The following is a 23,219-nucleotide window of genomic DNA, read 5'->3' as shown; positions in this document are numbered from 1 at the left end:
AAAACAACTAAAAAAAATGACAAGCAGCCTCCATAAATATTTCTTTTTTAAAAAAATTTATTCATTTGAGAGAGAGAGACAGATCACAAGCAGAGGGAGAGGCAGAGGCAGAGGGAGAAGCAGACCCCCCGCTGAGCAGAGAGCCCAAAGCGGGGCTCGATCCTGTGACCTGGAGATCATGACCTGAGCCGAAGGCAGATGCCCAACCATCTGAGCCACCCAGGCGTCCCCTCCATAAACATTTGTAATGTCATTCTCATTGCCCCAGAAGCAACTAGAAATTCCTTGAATTCATCATTCCACTACAATGGAAGCTTCTTAGTCCCCATTTTTGTCTGTTGCATTTACCAACGAATCCCAAGTGCCCAGAAAGTGCTTAATACATAATTTCTTGAATGAATTATAGAAATTCATCTGCTGCAGTAAAAAAGACAAAGCTTCAGGTGGAATGCGGGTTTAAAAACTGCCAGAGACAACTTTAATTTAGCTTGATTCAAACACCTACAGCAGGAGAGGCAGCAGTGTGAGATCCTTTCTCAACCACCAGGAATTAAATACTTTTAAAATAGGGTTGCAAAACCAAGGTCTAGCAGGACGTGAGAAAAGGGAGCAGTGGCAGGAAACCCAAAACAAAACCTGATGAGTTTACTGTGAGTTCATTGCAAATCTATTGATTGACAATGAGTTATAATTTCTGCATTTGCACTACTACATTCACCATGTTTTTATGATTTCATGCTATTACCTCAAATGCATTTTATAAATATTAAAATTAGCAGACATAAGGGTTGCAATTTACATTTCAAAAAGATATCCCGTTTCCTTAGCCCACCTGAGTGAGCTCTTACCTTCCTCTACCTTGGTTGGCAGAAAACCTAGGGGAAGTGCGACCCATGAGAAAGAGCAGAGCACAGTAAAGTGCAATTGAGACCTCTAAACCTTGCCTCAGCAGTTCAGCCGGGAAGTTCTGTAACTCATAAGGTATTATAGAATATTCCAGACCAGATCAGTTTACCAGTGTAACCGTCCCCAAATAAACAAAGATCTGTGTGAGAGCTTCATAGTTTCCTCTTCACCCGCAACGATCCCCATCTTAAAATGGAGTCCCGTGCTCTGATTTCTTACTTTCCTTCTCAAAAGGGGGATTTATAAAATCCAGTTCTTCCAGTTGGAAGCCTGAACTTGGAAAACTAGCAGTAGAGAGGGCCAACACCAAAATCACACACCAGAACCAGACTTGGGAACACACTACTCTTCTATTGCTGAATGCTGATGCCTGCATCATTCCTGCCAGCTGGGAACCCTGGATACTGCTGCTGTCCCAAAACTGCTAACCCACTACATTCACGACGTGTCCTTCCTCTTTGCTTTGCTACGTTTACAAATGTACACGTAGATGTATTCCTAAATGGTACCACACCCGTCAGACAGCAGAAATCACTCTAGTTATTAAATAGAAAGAGATTTAATACAGGATATGAGGAGCCTATAAAACCTTTGAAAGTAGTGGAGAAGTGAGTTCCGGGGTGAGCTTTTAAGAAAGACTCCCAAAAAACACCACTGAACCAGAAGCTATTTCCTCTGCCCTAATCAACTGGACACCACTGGGACTGAGTTCAACAACACGCAGCTTAGTGGGGAACGGGGAACCCAGAAGCAAGTCCAAGTGCTTTGGGCTCAGTAGTTGAGTGAATGGGGGTGACACTGAGTAAGACTGGGAACGTACTGGGGAGAACAGGCTTGAGAGGTGGGAATGCAGCAGGAGTTCTGTTTTGGTCATGATAAATTCGAGGTACCTGTTGGACATTCAAGAGGAGACGTGGAGTAAGAGGTTGGATATGCAAGTTTGGAGACCAAAGGAAAGTCTAAGTTGGAAATTTAATTTAAGAGAGTTCATACTCTACAAGTCATGTTGCAAATTGTTTATTTAATTATTAATTTTTTTAAGGCTCAGCTTTGCTTTTGAGATCATCAACTTCATGAGAGGTTGTTGTAGTCACTTCTTTACCTCTCTCTCTAGGTCTACCCAGATTACCCTGGGTAATCTAGCTGTTATCTCCAAAATCACTAAAAGTGTTCTGAAAGAGTTTGCCCAGTGTTATCCAAATCCAAAATCGAATGGCTTTTTCCATTTCCCTCTGCTAAATTTGGCATTGCTGACTACACACATCCTATTTCCTATTTTATAGGAGTGGATTTCAGAAAGCGCTAATAACAGCCTCAGGCAGATATCAGAAGAGGTCATGAGGCAAGAGACATAAGCATGGTCATAGTTCACTGGAGCAAAACACCCAAAGTAGACTCATTTTTCTTCTTCACCAGATTGATGATTTGTAGATACAAAGAATGTTGTAAATGAATACCTCTTGATTTCAGTAAGGTCTCTGATGATCTTTCACAACACTCTTCTAGCTAAATGGGGCAGAATACGTTGGGTAAATTCACAGACGACACATTCAACACAGAGAGGTCTCCGGTGTTTGCGTCTTACGGCATTCTCCTGGCAAGCTGGGACGCTAGGCCCAAAGCACGTTTTAATTCACAGAGCTACACTACAGGCATGAGGAGTCCAATAACCCTTCTCCAAGCACAGCTCAGACACTCCTAAGCAAAGTCCAGAAACAAAGGAGTCAATAGTGTGCAATCTGTGATTTAAAACAAAGCCGATCATTTTTAGGCAGCATTAGTACAAGGAGAATGTACAAAGTGGTAATAAGTACTCCAATTTTACTTCTAAGCCTCATTCCAACAAAAGATTGGAAGAGATGTATTCTGAGTTGGCACAGGGTATCTGGAGCATACTTTATTCTTGAAACACATTTTGCCATGACGCATAAGGGTGTGACACGGAGAGCGTGGTCAGGGTAGTGAGGGATCTGTTAACTATATGCACCCAAACGAGGGGAAACAAAGCTCTTAGTTTAGTGGCTTTGCCATCCGAAAGGAACATCGAAGAATCCAAATATTGAATGATGCTTTTGGCCACACACACACAAGGCCCCTGGCTCCTTCTCAGACTTCCCTTCTCTGAGGCCTGCCCCCGGACCAGTGAAAGCCTCACAAATTCGTGTGTAGCGCTCAACCAGCCGGGGACTCTACCCGGGGACTCGATCTCGGAGGCGGTGGAGCTAGAGCTCGGGTTTACCGGGTGGGTCGCCCCGCCTGGAGGCACAGGGCAAGGGGCGGGGCGGGGCGGGGCGGGGGCGGGGCCCGGGAGGACCAGTGCGTGGGGAGGCCGGGCGGCCAGCCGCTCCAATCCAGCTCCGGGCCTCCGTGCAGCTCCGGGAGCTTTGTGCCTCGGTGGGCAGCCATGGCGCTGCGTGCGGCCGTGTTCGACCTGGACGGGGTCCTGGCGGTGCCCTCGGTGGCCGGCGCGTTGGACCGCACCGAGGAGTTGGCGCTGCCCAGGTAAGGGGGCCGGCGCCGGGCGGGAGCTGGAGAGTCGGCGCGGCAGGGGGCTGGCCCCCCGCTGAGAACTGCCTCTGGGCACTTCCAGCCCTGGTTTCACATTGCTGTAGGGCGAGAGCCCTGCAAAGGTTGAAACAATTACCCGGCGCTAAAAATACCCGTGTACGCCACTAGACCTATTGTCTTTCTAAATGCTAAGTAATTAAATCTCTCTCAAGACTCCAAAATTGCCCTTTATATTGGATTCTTCGCCTAAAGTGAGAGGAATTGCTCGTGGCGCGAACTGCTGCCCCCTAATTCTGCGTAATGGAATGAGTCTCAAAGCCGCGCTGAAGTTGAGAAAAAGTGCGTTGCGGGTTTACTTACCATCATAGCAAACTAGAGAAACAGCTCCAAAGCCTAATCAATGAACTAGGAAGCGTCACCAGTAAACCAGGGAACAGGACGTTCAGAACGAGATTTCAGATCAGAAAAAACCTGTTAATGATAATTGAAAAAAACGAACCCACCAGAATGTAAAAAAAAAAGTTTATACAACATGGTTTCAATTATGGGGGGAAAAAGCTACATGTAGAAAAATGTATGGAAGAAATATCCCAAAATAGTTTGGGATTATTAATCCCAGATGGGATTATGAATGATTTTCTTCATTTTTCTTTTTTGCATTTTCCTTTTATCTGCTTATGAACATATGTTTCTCCTATAGTCAGAAGGAAGGAAAGCATATTTGTTTATAAAGTTAAGAAGGGGGCGCCCCGGGGTCTCAGATGGTTAAGCGTCTGCCTTCCATTGGCTCAGGTCCTGGGATCAAGCCCCGAGTGAAGCTCCCTGCTCAGCCCGGAGTCTGCTTCTCCCTCTGCCTCTGCCCCTCCCCCCACTTGTGCACTCTCAATCTCTCCCTCTTTCTCTCTCTAACAAATAAATTTAAAAAATCTTTAAAAAAATTAAGAAGGACAGATCATCCTAGCAACACCCAAAGAAGACTAAATTCTAAACTATTGGCAAGAATAAGGAGCAGGGTGGAAGCTTTGAGAGTTGTGTACCGTTTTGTTTCAAGGCAAATTAATGCTCAGACATTGTGTTTCTTTTGGCAGCAATTTCTTTAACCCAGGTTCACTGCGGGTATGTCACAAACCAGTAACATACAGGATAATGCCCCTTCATACACCAGTGTACAACATTCTCCCCAACAGTGATAGATTAATCCCATTATTGTTCCAGTCAAGGGAATATGAAAGAAATAAAACCCAAATTTATTTGAGGTGTACTTTCACTTTTTTTTTTAAAGATTTTATTTATTTGTTTGTTTGTTTGAAAAAGAGTAAGAGAGAGCACGAGCTGGGGGCGGGGAGGGGCAGTGGGACAGGGAGAAGCAGACTCCCCGCTGAGCAGGGAACCTGACTGGGGTTGGATCCCAGGACCCTGAGATCATGACCTGAGCTGAAGGGAGATGCTTGACCAGCTGAGCCACCCAGGTACTCCTAAAGTGTACTTTTATTTGGGGGAGGTGGCTTAGCCAATTGAGAGCTGCCCTCCAGCTTGTTGTTGCAAAAGTAAGAGTCCCGCATTGCCAGCGTATGTTGCTAGGGAACGACGGCGCCAGCCTTGGTGGGCAAGAGGAGTTCATTCCCCAGCTGGTGGCTGCTCCGGGAAGAGTCGAATCGCCTTCACGGAAGCAAAAGCTCATTGCCCCAAGGGCTTCAGAGAGCTGTTTTAATGGGCCAAGTCCCCTGACCCATTGGATAGTCCTCTCAAACTCTCGGTATTGCTTCTTCATGTTTTTGCTGATAGACACCCAGCGAGGCCCTAGGCAATTGAGCTACTGAATATCAAGGGCAAAGGGACAAATGAGCGGATGTTGATATGCTGTTAGAGCTTACCTCACTCTTCCAGCAAAACAACTTCTAACAACTTCACTTTTTTTGCCTTTATCAAAAACAAGTGGATTTGAAATCATATCAAACCAATACAAAACGTGCCCCCACTCTAGAATTCTTGTGATACCAAAGGCCAAGAGGCTTTCCAAAAAGCTATTATACTGTATATTATAAAAGACTGGTGTCTGCAAGCAGGTCAAGCCAAAAGGGGTCATAGAATCTAGAGCCACCCGTAACTTTTACAGATATGGAAACTGAAGTTTAGCGGGGATTAACTTGAAGGCATAGTAGTTAGTCATGGGGAGCTATGAAACCAGCTTTTTTGACTCCCAGTTTAGATTCTTTCCTCTCTGGTTCATCGAGACTTCCCACCTCCCTTGGCTATTGTTCTAGGAAAAATATCAATCTTTAGGGGGTGAGTAAATACATCAGTAAGTATATCAGTAGTAAATTGATATCAATATGTCAACACCAATAGTAAGTGTATCAATAATTATTTATTATCATAAAACTCAAATAAGGTGCCTACAAAGTCCACAGTCAGAATAATCACATCCCAGGTAATCAAGATTTCAGAGAAGTATTGAAAATGGAGGCCCACCCTCAATCCAGGCTTGTCCAATTCAGATCATTTGCAGAAGGGAGAAGCTGAGGAACGACCAGTGAGCTTTTCTAGAATCCCTTTTAACCATAGTGTTGTTTTACTTCCTTTTGACTCATAAATTTGATTTTTTTTGAGGACATGAAAAGAGCTTACTCTCATAAGCTGTGAGGTATATTTGTGCCTGTGACCTCATCAATGTGAGGGTGAACATGACTTATAAGAATAAAAGTCACAAGTATACACGTTTTGCAAATGTGGGGTAATTAAAAGAGCACTGGTCTCTGAGTCAGACCCAGATTAAAAATCTCAGTTCTAACACTGACTGCTGGGTAACCTTGCTTAATCTCTTTCAGTCTTAGCCAACTCATCTAAAACCTTAATCTTAGCTTTAAAATAGGAAAATGCCTTTCCCTAGACATTTTTGTGAGGGTTAAATTAGGTAACACGTAAGGTGGATGGGCAGCTGTATTCCAGCATATTTCTTTCTTTATAAAAGTCTCGTGCATATGCAAAGTGATGCATCGGGCACTGTTTATCTAGTGTTGCACAGACTCACACCTCCAGGGCCATGGTTAGGATTGTTCCCAGCAGCTGTAAAACGAGTCATAGCAAAGCTAGCTGTTACCAGGAGGTCAGAGCCCAAGACCTTGACCTTGTTAGCCTATGGAGTCTGTGGACCACCCTGAAGGCGTTGGTTCAGAAGGTAAGCCTGGAGGGCCTGCCTTGCCCGGTGCATTTTCACCATGCTTGGCATCTGGTATGTGAAGTCAGGTATCCACAGATAGCCAGAGTTCAAGATGAAGGCAGTGACATAAAAGGACCAAAGTTCTTAGGTGGCTCCAGGGAGGGAGAGATGAGGTCTGAGTGGGAGAACCAGAAAAGCTTTCATGGAGGCAGAGCCTGAGAAGCTTGCTAAGAGATTGGTAGAAAGAGATGTGAAGGGAGAACATTCCAGGTGAAGGGAGCAGCATGAGCCAAGGGTGGGGGGTGGAAAGCATGGAGCGTGCACTAGAACACTGAATATTCCAGTGTGGGCACAGAGGAGGGGAGTTGTGAGAGAGAAGTCAGGGGGAGTTGGTTGGGCCTGTGCTGTAGGGCGACATGAAGGTGAAGAACCTGCCCGAGGACCTGATGGAGGACCTGATGTGGAGACCAGCACCTCATGGGGGCCTGGGCAGCCATCGTGATCTCCAGACGTGGAGAGACTGTTGAGTTCCCTGGCATGGAACAGGAAGATGGAGCTTCTTCCGGCCCCGTACCATGGAAGGAGGGAAGGGGAAACTCCACTCTCTCGGCGGTGGCCATCCAGCCCGGAGTCCTCTGAGGGTTAGGGTGCTGGAGATGGGAGTCACCTTATGACTGAGGCTGACATGATCTAGAGGAGCTGGGATGGTTCCCTGAGGTCTGGATCTGACGTGTAGACGGCTGTAGCCACACTGTGGAGGGTCTGCCCAGGGCCACTGGACCCCATACAACAGAGATAGGCAGAACATCAGTTGTATCAAAACTGTGGTTCTAGAACCTCAGGTGCTTGTCCTATGCAATGCTCAGTAAATGTTTTTTTTAGCAAGACAAACAAGTGGTCAGCAAATACAGAAAAGGGTAGCCGAGAATCAGGACTTGTTATCCGTATCCTGTGTACTATTTCACAAAGTATTTACTGACTGCTTCCAGGAGCTCCTGGGGCAGTTCCCAGATTTGTAGTGGCTTTTTGCCTCTTATTTACCAGCTCTGGGATTTTATGTCATCTCTGAAGCCATCTTTTTTTTTTTTAACACATGGTTTTTAATTCCACAACTAATACACTAATACATTCTTACTATGAAAATATTCAAACTAATAGAACAATGTGGAACGGGAATGTCAGTCCCTCTTTACCCTTCCTTGTTCCTCTCCCCACCCCACATAAATCATGGTTGATACATAGTTCATTTATTCCAAAACCAAGGGGTATGTTTTGGTTTTTTCCACCCATAATTCTTTATAGCAAAACCTGACCTGACTTCATTTGACCACAAAATCTGACTTGACCTCGTTTGGGTAGTAAACGTGATCTGAACAAGCATGGGGCTATTTATCATCTTTGTCCCACTGCTGTGAGTAGTCACCATTTCCCAACAGAAATACGAATGAGTCTGTTTAAGAGGGCTGCCCCACACCCCCCTAGAGGTGTAGCCCCCCGTTTCACCTTTACCTTTACGGTCTGGACAAGCCTGACTTTTGAAACTCATCTGGTTCTGAGGCCTCAGATAAGGGATTGTCAGTGTGTCCCTTGCTTGTATGAATTCGCCGGCAAGTTTATGCGCAGTTTGGTAGGTAGGTTGCTTGGAAGATAGATGGGTTTCAAAAAAAACCATTGGATCAGAGTACACATGCTGTTCTAGGTCTTACTTTTTTCTTTTACTTAATTTACTTAATTTTAATTATTTTACTTCACTTAACAAGTGGACATCTTCCTGGGATCGTTTATGTATCTACCTTTCCTTTTTTAACCAATCTGCGGTATTCCACAACTTGGTAGTGCCTGGTTTGTACTGGGTTGTGCGTCACTTTCTTCTTGATTTCTTGGGACTGTTGATTCTTACCATCATGTTTTGTGTTTTCTACTTACCATCTCTTCTGCTATTCCTTCTTTTATTCCTCTTCTTTTTTAAAAAAAGATTTTATTTATTTATTTAGGTGGAAGGCAAGACCAGGGAGGAGGGGCAGAGGGAGAGGGAGAAACAGGCTCCCCGCTGAGCAGGGAGCCCGACGTGGGACTCGATCCCGGGACCCGGGATCATGACCTGAGCTGAAGGCAGACGCCTAACCGGCTAAGCCACGCTGGTGCCCCTTTTATTCCTCTTCATCTTCCTGTCTATAGTTGTGTTGATCAAGTTTTCTTTTTCTCCAGTTTTCTCTTGGGGAAACATTTCTTGTCTTCTTATGGGTACATTTTGTTTCTAGTTTATTTACGATTACCTATGATTTTTTTAATGTGCATAGATAGTAATTTATTTTGTTAACACAACCTTTTCTGTCAGCATGTGTAATTATTGGTATCTTTATATTTTGTGTAATGAAGAATTTGTCTGATATTTGTTCTAGCACAGAGCTGCTGCTTTTTTTTTTTTTTATTTCCAAGACTTTATTTATTTGACAGAGAGAGACAGCAGGAACACAAGCGGGGGGAACTGGAGAAGAAGAAACAGGCTCCCTGCTAAGTAGCCATGGGGCTCAATCCCAGGACGCTGGGATCATGACCTGAGCCAAAAGCAGACGCTTAATGACTGAGCCACCCAGGCGTCCCTAACACAGAGCTTCTAAAGACCCTTTGGGATTTCCTGAGGGAGAGGAATGCCATTGTTAGGCAGTGAGATGACTCATGGGGACACTTAAAATCTTCGTGATTGGGACTGGTCACCAGCAAGGCCAACTGAGTGATTAGAGGGTTGGGACTTGGGGCCAGGCAGGCCTCTAGGGAGGAAGCTGAGAACTGAGTTGGATCAGATAGCCAATGATTTAATGAACCATGCCCACATAATGAAACCCTAATAAACCCTAATAAAAGCTCATTGGAGCTTCCTATTTAGTGAACACTAATTTGCCTGGAGGGTGACATGCTCTGATTTCATGGGAAGAGGGCACAAGTGTTCTGCATGCCCCCTTGTCTTATGTGTATACTTTGAAATAAAACTGTAGGGGCGCCTGGCTGGCTCAGTCGGTAAAGTGTGCAACTCTTGATCTTGGGGTTGTGAGTTCAAACCCCACATTGGGTGTGGAGATTACTTAAAAGTAAAATCTTAAAAAAAAAAATAAAATGAAACTGTAATCATAGGAAGTATAGCACTTTTCTGACTTCTTTGAGTTGTTCTAGTGAATTACCAGACCTGGAGGGTTGTGGGACCTTCCAAATTTGTATCCAGTGGGTCAGAAGTATGGGTGGACTGGAGACCCCCTGAGACTTGTGGCTGGTGTCTGAAGTGAGCTCATTCTGTGGAGGCCTTGCCCTCAACCTGTGGGGTCTGTGCAAACTCGAGGTAGTTAGTGTCAGAACTTGACTGCAGTACACCCACCTGCTGTGGGTGGTTGGGTAGGAAACAGTATTCCGCCCTGCACTGCCATGCCCAGGTCAGCGTAGCTATCCTTGTGCTCACTCACAGCAGAACTTTCCCCAGGCAGGTAGATTACTTGCACTCCAATTTATCATGTTTCCATCACGTCTGCTTCTAGCTGCTCTGCCTTGTAGATTATTAGCTATGAATGTGTGTTTTCAACATGTGGCGAAGAATCCCTTTGGAGGACAGCAAATGAATTCTAGACCGAGTGGTAGGTTTCAAGGGTTCCATTGTGTAAAAACCACTAACGAAGATTCTAGTAGTTAATGGTGTAAGAGTAAATTTCAGATATAGTTAATATTTTGTGGAAGATTGAGGAGGTGACAACATACGTGATATATAATCTGGTTTAAAATGATTGCCAGGAAGGGAGATGGGGAATTATTGTTTAACGAGCACAGAGTTTTGCAAAGATGGGAAGATGAGCAGGGTCTGGAGATGGATGGTTGTGGTGGTGGCACAACAGTGGGAACCTACATAATGGCGCTGACCTGTGTGCTTAAATATGGTTACAACGGTCAGTTTTATATTAGGTGTATTTTAATAAAACAAAAAAGATGATTGCTGAATTTCCAATGTTATTAAAAACGGGAATCAGTCAGGCGTGCCTGGGTGGCTCAGTTGGTTAAGCGTCTGCCTTCGGCTCAGATCATGATCCCGGGGTCCTGGGATCGGACTCCCTGCTCAGCAGGAAGTCTGCTTCTCCCTATCCCTCTCCCCCCCCCCCCCCGCCCCGCTTGTGCGCACTCTCTCTCTCTCTCCCTCAAATAAATAAAATCTTTTTAAAAATGGGAATCAGAATTTTAAATTTAAATTGTATTTAAGTATACTCATAGGGCTCTGAGTCTTCTATAGTCTCCATGCAGTAGAATATTTAAACCTGGAATGGGAGCCATGATGTAAATGGCCTCTCTCCACCACTAGCCGTGTGACTTCAGGCTAGCCAGTTAAGCTGTCTGGGTCCCATCTTTAAAAATAAAGGGATTGGATTCCCACCAACAATGTAAGAGGGAATACAAGTTGGTACAGCCACTTTGGAAAACAGTGTGGAGGTCCCTTAAAAAGTTAAAACTGAGCTACCCTATGATCCAGCAATTGCACTACTGGGTATTTACCCCAAAGATATAGATGTAGTGAAGAGAAGGGCCAAATGCACCCTAATGTTCACAGCAGCATTGTCCACAATAGCTAAATCGTGGAAGGAGCCGAGATGCCTTTCAACAGATGACTAGATTAAGAAGATGTGGTCCATATATGCAATGAATATTACTCAGCTATCAAAAAGAACGAGTTCTCAACATTTGCTGCAACATGGACGGGCCTGGAGGAGATAATGCTAAGCAAAATAAGTCAGGCAGAGAAAGGCAATTATCATATGGTTTCACTCATTTATGGAACATAAGAAGTAGGAAGATCGGTAGGAGAAGAAAGGGAAGAAGAAAGGGGGGATAAGCAGAAGGGGGAATGAAGCATGAGAGACTATGGACTCTGAGAAACAAACTGAGGGCTTCAGAGGGGAGGGGGTGGGGGAATGGGATAGACCGGTGATGGGTAGTAAGGAGGGCACGTATTGCATGGTGCACTGGGTGTTATACGCAAGTAATGAATCATGGAACTTTACGTCAAAAACTAGGGATGTACTGTATGGTGACTAACATAATATAATAAAAAATTATAAAAAATAAATCAATAAATGTTAAAAAAATAAAAAATAAAGGGATTGGAATAATTGTATTTTAGTTGTTAATTAAGAGAGATGACTTTCTACTTATAACATTATGTTTTCTAAAGACAGCTGCAGCAGTATCTCCCATCGCATGTGCATTTTTTACCTGTGATTTTGACACTTCCCACTGAGGTGAGTGAGCTCTTCACTCCCTCTGCTGGAAGTGGGGTGGACTTTTATGACCAACGGAATATGGCAGAAGTGATGCCCTGCCCTGTGACTTTTGAGTTTAGGTTATAAATGTGTTGCAACTTTCTCTTTGCTCCCCGAATATCACTCTTAAAAGAAGCCTTCAGCCATTGGATAAGCTGTCTGACTGCCCTGAGACTTCCTTTCTGGGAGGAGTCCCCAGCTAGTGCTCATGAAAACCCCTAAATTCAACCAAGTAAATTTGAAGATCTAATAGGCTTTATTAAATGATTCACAAATCAGGCAGCATCCCACCTACTAAGTAGAGGGAGCTCCAAGGAGCTCTCCAAAATAGGTTTTCAAAGGTAAGGGGGGGAGGAAAAGGGACTTTATTAGCAAGGAATGCATTGTTTTAGACAAGGTCACCCCCCTAAGGGGAATGGAAGTGGTCTATCAGGGTCTTTCTTCATAGTGTTGGCCAGGAAGTTACAGTTTGCCCCATAAAAGATTACATGGTGGGGGCAACTGCGTTGAAACTGCTGTTAAAGTATGAAGTCTTACTGATGTGGGGCCATAACATAAGTGACTCCATTTTGAGCCTGTGGTTTTCTTTTTAATGCTGACTGACCTGGAAAGACCATATGGAGAGGCCCTGAGACTACTTGGAGAGAGACACACCTGGTCATCCCCCAGCTGCTTCAGCTCTCCCCTTCCCCCTTCCAGTTCTAGCTGCCATCTGATTGCAGACACAGGAGAGATCCCGAGCCAGAACCACCCAGCTGAGCCCTTCTCTAATGCCTGACCCACAGAAACTTTGAGAGATAATAAAATGACTGTGGTTGTTTTAAGCCACAGATGTTGGGTTGACATTTTATGTAGCAGTAATAACTAGAACACTGTCTCCTTTACAGATTAGGTTTTCTCAGAATTTCTCACTAAAATACTATATAAATAACAGTTTATTCTCTTTCTCCCCCACATCCCCCTACTAGAATGTGAGCTCCTGAAAGACAGAGTTTTGTTCAGTCCTTCCTCCACATTGCCTACAACAGTGCCTGGGACATAGAAGGCGCTCAATGAATATTTGCTAATGAATAAATGAAATGGTAGAAGGAAGGGGAGAGACCAGCTCAGCTGTCAGGAACCCCCAAGTCCACTTTCTACTCGGGGAGTTTACTGAAGTGACTTTGAACCTGCTCTGGGCCTTAGTGGGGGAAGAACAACAGTGGACTTCTTTTCCCATGTTTGGGCTCTTGTTTTCCTCCTTTCTCTCTTTTTTAAAATATGTTCCAGGGTACATCTGTCTTCCAAGATTTTCTCATTACTTTGTAGTCCAATAATTTACATTTTCTTGGTTTTCTGAACTATTGGAGTTGTTTTTCTTTTTAAATCTTTTAAGGATATCTTTTGTATAATCTCAGTGTGATTTTAGGCAGAGAGAGAAGTAGATAACATGCTCAGTGTGTTGTCCTGATATGATCCCCACTCCTTTCATTTTTGCATTTTTTGATGGTATCTTAATCGTTGCGTAAAGGTGTGTGTGCTTATAACTTTATTACGTGAAGGTATGCGCCCCATGTCAATATAAAGGTGCTTAATAGAGATTGCCATTTTCTAAACTGGTATCAAGTTACACTCCTACTGGGAGGAGAAGAGAGGTCCACTTTCTCCACATGGTCTTTAGTTCTTGACATTGTCATGGTGTTTAAATGTAGGGATTCTGGTGGGTATATAGTGCCATCTCATTGTGGTTTTAAGTTGTATTCCCTGATGAATAATGATCTTGGGCTTCTTTTCATATCTTATAGGCCATTTGACAATTCTCTTGAGTGAAATTCTTGTTCAAGTTGTTTGCCCATTTTTCAGTTGGGTCGTCTTTCTCTTACTGATAATTAGTTCTTTGTATATTCTTAATACAAGTCCTTTGTCATATATATATATTGCAAGCATATCCATATATATGGCTTACTCATTCACTTTCTCAGTGCTATTTTTGATGAACAGAAAGTCTTGATTTTAATGATAACTTATCTTTTTTGTTGTTTTATGTTAGTGCTTTTTGTGTCTTTTTTTTTCTTTAAATGGGCTTGAACCCATGACCCCAAGTCCAAGACCTAAGTTGAGATCAAGAGTCGGACACTTGGGGCGCCTGGGTGGCACAGCGGTTAAGCGTCTGCCTTCGGCTCAGGGCGTGATCCCGGCGTTCTGGGATCGAGCCCCACATCGGGCTCCTCCGCTGGGAGCCTGCTTCTTCCTCTCCCACTCCCCCTGCTTGTGTTCCCTCTCTCGCTGGCTGTCTCTCTCTGTCAAATAAATAAATAAAATCTTAAAAAAAAAAAAAAAGAGTCGGACACTTAACTGAGCCACACAGGTGCCCCTGCTTTTGATGTCCTTTCAAGAAATATTTGCTTGCTTAAAGGTCATGAAGATATCCCACTTTCTTCTAGAAGCTAGATTGTTTTAACTTTCACATTGAGGTGTATGATCCACTTCAAAACAAATTTTGTATATGGTGTGAAGTCCCCACCCTCTATGGATATCCAGTTTCTTTAATGTCATTTATAGAAAAAAAATCTTTCCCACATTACATTTTAGTGTGCATTTGTTGAAAAAATCAAATGACCATATAGGTAGAGGTCTATTTCTGGACTCCCTATTCTGCTAAGTTGATGTATATGTCTGTGCAATAATACCACATTGTCTTAATTTATAATAAATTTTAAAATCTTGTAATGTAAATCTTTCATATTTATTCTTAAAGATTTGTTTGGCTATTCTGTGTCCTTTAGTTTCCAGATAAATTTTGTAATCGATGTGTCAGTTTTCACACTTATACACAAAATCTGCTGGGATTATGATTGGAATGAATTAAATCTTTATATCAGTTTGGTGAGAATTATTGCCAGAACCATATTAAGTCTCCCGATCCATGAACTTGATATAGATCTCTCCATCTATTGAGGTCTTTAATTTCTCTTAGTTTTGTAGTTTTCCAGATAGAGGTCTTTTTTTTTTTTAAAGATTTTTTTAATTTATTCGACAGAGATAGAGACAGCCAGCGAGAGAGGGAACACAAGCAGGGGGAGTGGGAGAGGAAGAAGCAGGCTCATAGCGGAGGAGCCTGATGTGGGGCTCGATCCCATAACGCCGGGATCACGCCCTGAGCCGAAGGCAGACGCCTAACTGCTGTGCCACCCAGGCGCGCCTCCAGATAGAGGTCTTAAACCTCTTTCATTAGATTTATTTATGTTTTTTCTAATGCTATGGCGAGTGGCATTTTAAAAAATTTCATGTCCAATTTCTTTTAAACCACATTTGTCCTGCTCTCAACTTTTTATTTTGATCTATCTGTAAGTTGATTGGAAATCTTCCGTGAATTTTTTTTTTTTTTCAGGAAAGGTATGTGATGGTAAACATTAGTTTTACATGCTGGGACTTTCTGTTGCCTTCAGAAATGTACAATAAATGGGGGATAGAATTTTGGGGCCATTATTTCTTTTTATTTCAGTGTCTAGTGAGTTTTGTTCCACAATCTTCTGACATCTAAAGTTGCCGATAGAAGACTAATGTCACTCCGAATTGTTTTTCTTTTGTGTATAATCTGTTCTTCTACCCAAAAGGTTGTTACCCTGTCTTATCCTAGGAATCGACATAGTTCCCCCACATATGCCTGTTGTGGGGGAACACACAACACACACACACACTCACACGTGGTGGGGAGGGGCAGAGGGAGAGAGAGAATATTTCAAGAGAGGGAATATTTCAGACTCTCCGCTGAGCAAGGAGCGTTGATGCAGGTCTAGATTCCACGACCCATAAGATCATGACCTGAGTGGAAATCAAGAGTCCAATGCTCAATCAGCTGAGCCATCCAGGAGCCCCAGTCCTTCTGGAATTCTTATTGTTTGTATACTGAAGGAATCTGGCCTTCCTAGGTCTTATCATTTTGCTCATTAACTTCAGTTGCTTCATCGTTTTACTCTTTGTTCTTGAAAACTGTGTCATGTCCTTTGATTCACTAACTTCATTTTGTGTGATGGCCATTTCGTTGTTCACTGCTTTTATTAGCCACCCTTAAAATTTGGAATTCATGTTTTCCAGTCCAACAATCTTCATATTTCAAATTGCTTTCTTTGTAATTATTGCTGCCTGATTTGTTTTACAGATACATTGGTATTTCTTTCTCTATAGCTATATCCTGCCCTTAGCTCCTGTTCTTCTATCAGCCCCCATTCTCCCAGGCAGAAAAAATAATTTTCCCTTTGCTTTCCATCCCGCTCATCCAGTGTGTTATAGATACTTGCTTATATGTCGACTCCCTTGTCCCCTGTGAGCTCCCTAAGAATACAATCACATATTCCTGCTTTTATATCACAGCACCCAGCACAACGTCTTGCACACCTTAGGTGCTCAATACAAGATGGTTGAGTTGAATTGTGTATTGATTCTTTTTTTTTATAAAGATTTTATTTATTTATTTGACAGAGAGAGAGACAGCCAGCGAGAGAGGGAACACAAGCAGGGGGAGTGGGAGAGGAAGAAGCAGGCTCCCAGCGGAGAAGCCTGATGTGGGCCTCGATCCCAGAACGCTGGGACCACGCCCTGAGCTGAAGGCAGATGCTTAACGACTAAGCCACCCACGCGCCCCTGAATTGTGTATTGATTCTTAAAGCTGGAGGCCAGCTGCAAAAGGGCATGAGGGATCTTTTGAGGTGATGGAAATGTTCTAAAACTGGAATGTGCTGATGTTTGCACTACTGTAAATTTACTACAAATCATTGAATCATACTCTTAAAACGTGAATTTGATGGTATGTAATTACAATTTAATAACTCTGTTTAAAAAAAAGACAACTGGTAGGGCAGTGCCTGGCTGGCTCAGTCAATGGAACATGTGACTCTTGATCTCAGGGTCGTAAGTTCAAGCCCTATGTTGGGTCTAGTAGAGATTACTTAAAGATAAAATCTTTCAAATAAATAAATAAAAGACAACTGATGGCAAAGGTGTGGCAGAGTCATTGCTATTACTAGAAAGTTGAGCAAAGCTACATTTTTTACATTTTGTGCAAAGTCCATAATTGTTACTTGCAAGAGGGTTAGTCGGATGCAGGGGAGTTGATTATTTTCAGAAATGAAACTCCCAGATCAGAGATATTTGTCGTCTTACTTGGGAATGGTAAATAATTTTAACTGGCCTGCCAGTTCCTGTGCATTGTGAATATTTGCCTGGAGCTCTGTATTAAGGATTGCACATCGGTGCCTGGACTCAGTGGAATCAGATGTGGTGGTGGATTATCAACAAACGCTGGGGGGTGCGAGGGAGCAGGAGTGTGTGTGCGTGTCACATATGTACCATCCTTTATCTGTCTGATTTTGCCCACCCGGCCATGTGAGGGTAACTGATCCACAGGCGGTGGGAAATTATCAAGAAAGTGGAATGGAAACTTTTATTTTGTAATGTAAGGAAGTGAGAGGGTAATGAGCTTGTCTCTCTCCCCCTGTGTCTGCTACTCCTTGGGTCTGTGTATTAGGGATGAGTATGAGCTGAGGTGTGTCAGATGGCTAGGGCTGCCATAACCAAGTACCACAGGTTGGGTGGCTTCAACAGTAGTTCAGAGGCTAGAAGTCCAAGATCAAGATGGCGGCGGCAGGGTTGGTTTCTCCTGAGGCCTCTCTCCTTGGCTTGTAAATGGCCATCTTCTCCCTGTATTCTCACATGGCCTTCTCTCTGTTCAGGTCTGTGTCCTGATTTCCTTCTCGAGACACCACTCATTAGATAGGGCCCACCTTAATGACCTCGTTTTAACGTACTCACCTCTTTGAAGGCCCTGTCTCCAAATACAGTCACATTCTGGAGTACTAGGGATTAGGACTTAGACATATGAATTGGAGGTGGGGAGGGTACAATTTAGCTCATAACATGAGAAGACTTTTAAAAAATTTAACAAGATTAAAATGAAGTAGAAACTGTATGTTCAGAATCAAAACCAGAAAAAAATATTTCATTCCCTTTGAAGAATATGTACTAATAAAGCAGTCCTTTGGGGCAATGCCTTGTGCCAATGAGCTGAAGATGGGAATGAATGCATATCCAGTCTTGCGTTTGGCCCTTACGTGGCCAAGCCGGAAGTACTTCCAATAGAAGAGTCTCTGCTGGGTCGTCCCCCAGGGGCTGCATCACCTGCCAGCATATTCATTATGTAGTGTATGGTCTCATGTCCCGGTTAGATGCTCTTTCAGGCTAAGATCCCCACTTGAACATTGCCTTTCCCCATCCATGGCAGAATGCCTTTCCAACAGCGGTTCGTCTGTGGATAGAAATAGCGTCTGTCCCCTATGTGCTGCTGTGATGAAGTCATCCGACATCCATGCTGCTGTTCTTTGTGTCTTCCAGGGGCTTTCTAAAAGAAGTCTTCAGTAGAGGAGGCCCAGATGGTGCCAGTGCCCGCCTCATGAGGGGAGAGATCACATTTTCCCAGGTAAGGGGACCCTTCATAGACCCCCTCGAGAAGGCGTTCTGTGCCCACATGTCCGTCTCCTGCACTGACTAGAAGCTCTCTGAGGGCAGACCCATGTTTGCTTCACCTGTGTACCTGTCTCGTACTTCCCTCATAGGACTGGGATGGAGGCTTAGAGACACACAGAGAGATATTTAAGACTGGTTTATTGTCTCTTTGGGCCAAACAGCAGGATCTACCCCATGACTGGAAAATTGCCAACCCTTGAAAATCTATGCCAGGCAGAGTAGCTTTTTTTTTTTTTCCCTTGAATTGTGGTAAAATACACATAATACAAAATTTATCATCTGTATCACTTCTAAGTATATAATTTTGTAATGTAAAGTATATTCACATTATGAAGCCATCACCACCATCCATCTCCAGAACTCTGCAAAACTGAAATCCTATACCCCTTAAACAAAAACTCCCCATCCTTCTTTTCCTCCAGCCGCTGGCAACCACGATGCTACTGAACTTCCTGTCTCTATGTATGAGGCTATTCTAGCCACATTATATAAATAGGATCATGCAATATTTGTCCTTTTGTGCCTGGCTTATTTCACTTAGCATGATGTCATCAAAGTTCATCCATGCTGTGGCATGTGAAAGGATTTCTTTTTTTTTTTTTAAGATTTTATTTATTTATCCGAGAGAGAGAGAGAGAGAGAGAAAGAGATCAAAAGCAGGGGAGGAAGCAGGCTCCCCGCTGAGTAGGGAGCCCTATGCGGGACTCGATCCCAGGACCCTGGGATCATGACCTGAGCCAAAGGCAGACACTTAACCGACTGAGCCACCCAGGCGCCCTCAGATTTCTTTCCTTTTTTCAGAATGGATAGTTTTCCCTTGTATGGATAGATCACATTTTGTTTATGCATTCATCTGTCGATGGACACTGGGGTTGCTTCCATCTTTTGGTTATTGTGAATAATAACACTGTGAACGTGGGTGTATGAGTATCTGCATGACCCCTTGCTTTCAGTTCTGCATATAGACCCAGAAGTGGGATTGCTGGATCCTAGGGTACTTCTGTTTTTAATTTTTTTAAGGACCCTCCATGCTGTTTTCCAGAGTGGCTGCCCCAGTTTGCATTCCCCTGAGCAGAGCACAAGATTTCCAGTTCGTCCACATCCTCGCCAGTCCTCGTTAGTCTTTGTTTTGTTGCTGTCGATAGTTGTCATCCTTAGAGTAGCTGTTTTCAGACAGGGCCAGTTGTGGGGAGGGGTTGTTAAATCATAACTGGATAATGGGTGGCCTTTGGAGTCAGAGAGCAGGATTTGAATCACGGCACCCACTTACAGACTGTGTCCCCCCCCCTAGTGGGTTGCTTAACCTCCCAAAGGCTCAGACTTTCCATCTGTAAAATGAGGATGATGTACTGTCTACTTTATGGGTTGTTAGGAAGCTAGGAAAGTGTCTCGCACAGCGCCTGGCACGTAGCAAGTGCTCACTGACTGCAACCTCCATTGGTGTTTAACAGTAATCAGGATCTGAAACCACTTGAATTCTCAGTCAGTGTCTGGAAGAAGAAAGGCTATTGAGAATTTATTCTATAAACACACAGAGAACACGGTCTATATTTTAACACTTTTTATGAATTACAGCCCTCTATCAGTCTGTCAGAGAACTTAGGGCCCACTGGAGGAGTAAGCAGGAGCCCACGTTTTCTGTGAGGGCACATTGTGTGCACACGCACACACACACACACACACACACACACACACACACAGTGGCCATTGGTGAATGAAAAGTAATGATACTGTAGAGAATAAATGTTAGGTCAATAAGAAATCTGCAATAATATTGTTGGAAGAGAAGGAAAGAGGGAAGTGCAATGTGTTTTCAGTGAACATGGGAATTATAGAGTGAATTTCTAGTAGTTGCTATGCAAACCCTGCACCCATTCTGACTTCTTTCGTCTGTGTGTAGCTTCTAGGAAACTTGGATGGTTAGCCGATGAGGTCTGTAAAAGCAAATTGCAGTTGATCCTTGAACAGCATGCATTTGAACTCACAGGTCCACCTATCCCTGGATTTTCTTTCCAATAAATAATACATACGGTGCTGTAAATGCATTTTCTTTTCCTTATGATTTTCTTAATAACATTCTATTTTCTCTGGCGTACTGTATTGTGAGAATACAGTATATAATACATAGAACATATAAAATATGTGTTAATCAGTGTATGTTATTGGTATGTGGATTTTCAACTATGTGGGGGGGTTAGGGCTCTCAACCCCCACATTATTCAAGGTCAACGATATACTATGACAAAGGCGACTTAGGTTCAATTTGTCTTCAAAAATCATATTTTGGGAATGAATGTCATCTTTTAAATTTTCATTTGTGTATACGGGGCACCTGGGTGGCTCAGTTAATTAAGAATCCTACTCTAAAAAATGTTTTTTCATTTGCGTATCTTTTCCTCAACATTGTATTTGTGCGAATCATAGATGTCATTGCATGCAATCATAGATAGTTTTATTCTCATTGCTGTAGGACATTCCATTGTATGAAGATACTCTGATCTGTTTATCCATTTTTTTTTTCACCCCGAGATGGAATGGCATTCGGAGATTTGGAGTAGTGAAGTGACCTTATGTACATATATTTGCAGCAAAGAAAAAGAGGTTTTGTTTTTTTTTTAAGATTTTATTTATTTGTCAGAGAGAGAGAGGGTGAGTGAGCACAAGCAAGGGGGAGTGGAAGGCAGTGGGAGAAGCAGGCTTCCTGCTGAGCAGGGAGCCCGATGCGGGACTCAATCCCGGGATCCTGCCATCATGGCCTGAGCCGAAGGCAGAGGTTTCACTAACTGAGCCACCCAGGCGTCCCAAGGAAAAGGTTTATTCGAGAGGTAGCCAGACAAGGAGATGGAAGGCAAGCCTCAAATCCAGCTCCTGACTGATACTTTTTTTTTTTTTTTTTTTTAAAGATTTTATTTATTTATTTGACAGAGATAGAGACAGCCAGCGGGAGAGGAAACACAAGCAGGGGGAGTGGGAGAGGAAGAAGCAGGCTCATAGTGGAGGAGCCTGATGCGGGGCTCGATCCCGGAATGCCGGGATCACGCCCTGAGCCGAAGGCAGACGCCCAACCGCTGTGCCACCCAGGCGCCCCCTGACTGATACTTTTAAAACCTCACTCTTGCTGCTGCATAAATAGACCAAAAGGGCAAGGATCATTTTAGACTAATTAAGGAAGCTGTTGGAAGATCCAGGTGAGAGATGGTGGTAGCTTGGACTAAGGTCATATTGGCGGAGGCGGTACAAAGCGGTTCAAGTCTGGAATATTTTTTTTTTTTAAGATTTTATTTATTTATTTGACAGAGAGAGAGAGAGACAGCCAGCGAGAGAGGGAACACAAGCAGGGGGATTGGGAGAGGAAGAAGCAGGCTCATAGCAGAGGAGCCTGATGTGGGACTCCATCCCAGAACGCCGGGATCACGCCCTGAGCTGAAGGCAGACGCTTAACCGCTGTGCCACCCAGGCGCCCCTGGAATATTTTGACAGTAGATTCCACAGGCTTTCCTGGTAGATTGAGCATGAGTATGAAAGAGGAATGGAGGATCTCAAACGTTTCTGGCCAGAACCGAATGACAGTATCAGTTGCTGTTCGCTGCTGTGGGGCTGGGAAATCAGGTGCCCAGTTTGGGATATTTTAATTTGAAATGCCTCTTGATCTCCAAATAGAGGATGCAGTAGGCAGCTGCATATACAGACCCAGAGTTGAAGGAAGATGTCCAGGCTGAACACACACACACACACACACACACACACACAGCATATAGATGGCATTTTTAATGCCATTGGACTCAGTGTCATCACTGAGAAAGGGAGTATAAAATGGAGAATCCAGAATCCCGGGTACTCTAATATTAAGGGTCAGGTTGATGAGGGGGACCCAGGATTGAGAAATGGAGAATGAATCTCCACCGATAAAAGTCAGGAAGGTGTGGAGTCCTGAAAGCCAAGGATTTATCAAGTTTCAGATGAAGAGAGTGGCCATCTGTGCCGATGCGGCTGATGGGTCGGGCAAAACGAAGGTTGGCGAGTGCCCATTCGATACAGCAACACAACATGGAGGTCATGGATAACCTTGACAAGAGAAGGCGGAATGTGGAATGTGGAGGTGAAAGCCTGATCAGACTATGTTCAAGAATGAGAGAAAAGGTTTGAAGACTATGAAGTTTTGATACAAAGTGGGGCAGAAAAATGGGGCAGTAGAAGGAGGGGATAAGGTCAAGAAAGAGGTTTTCTGTATGATAACAATATGCTTGCATGCTGCTGGCAATGATCCAGTAGGGAGGGAGATGGCTGATAAAGGGATAAGGAGGGGAGGCCCCCTGGAGCCACATCCTTGAAGCAGAAAGGGATGGAGTCTGGATGGGGGGGTTGAGCTCTGATAAGAGCAGTGCCGTATCTAAGGCAACAGAAGGGAAGATGGAGTTCTTGGCCACAGATGCTGGTAGGTGGATATTTGTGATGGCGGGAACTTGTGAAAATTCTCTTCTAATTATTCTCCCTTCCTCCAATCCTCCTCAGTGTTTCTGGGATGACCTCCCTAAAATGCAAATCTACTTATGTAACTCTCCCACTTAACTGTATATATATTTTTACTTGTGTAACAGTCTAAGGCTGGAAGAGTTTTATTATTTTTATGGAAAGGTGAATACTTCCATTATTTTTCCAATTTCATTAATGGTTTTAGTGTATTCACATTTTATATTTTATCTTGCATCAATTTTAGCATTTGTATCTTTTTTTTTTCTATTTTCTTTTGACCCCCTGCACCAATTTCTCCCACCCCGTCCCCCACCACCTGCCTCTGGCAACCACATTCTCTGTATCTATGAGTTTGGCTTTTTGTGTGTGTTTGTTTCTGT

General features: G+C 43.6%; 1 protein-coding gene across 3 annotated transcripts in view; it reads left to right on the top strand.

Moving 5' to 3' along the window:
* The first annotated feature begins 3,205 nt into the window (after positions 1 to 3,205).
* The window catches only part of EPHX2 (epoxide hydrolase 2), a 71,240-nt gene continuing 51,226 nt past the window's right edge, over positions 3,206 to 23,219 (top strand). The window contains exons 1-2 of one of the 3 annotated variants that reach the window (XM_026518947.4): positions 3,206 to 3,408; positions 18,235 to 18,319. In XM_026518947.4, coding sequence (XP_026374732.2) covers positions 3,311 to 3,408; positions 18,235 to 18,319 — 183 coding nt within the window. In that variant the 5' untranslated portion in view covers positions 3,206 to 3,310. The remainder of the gene's footprint in view (positions 3,409 to 18,234; positions 18,320 to 23,219) is intronic. The other 2 variants (XM_057310192.1, XM_044391178.3) reach the window with 2 other exon arrangements.

The sequence above is a fragment of the Ursus arctos genome, unplaced genomic scaffold, assembly GCF_023065955.2.
Source record: "Ursus arctos isolate Adak ecotype North America unplaced genomic scaffold, UrsArc2.0 scaffold_11, whole genome shotgun sequence".
NCBI lineage: Eukaryota > Metazoa > Chordata > Mammalia > Carnivora > Ursidae > Ursus > Ursus arctos.
The sequence above is the reverse complement of the archived record's forward strand: the minus strand, read 5'-3'. Positions and strand labels throughout refer to the sequence as shown.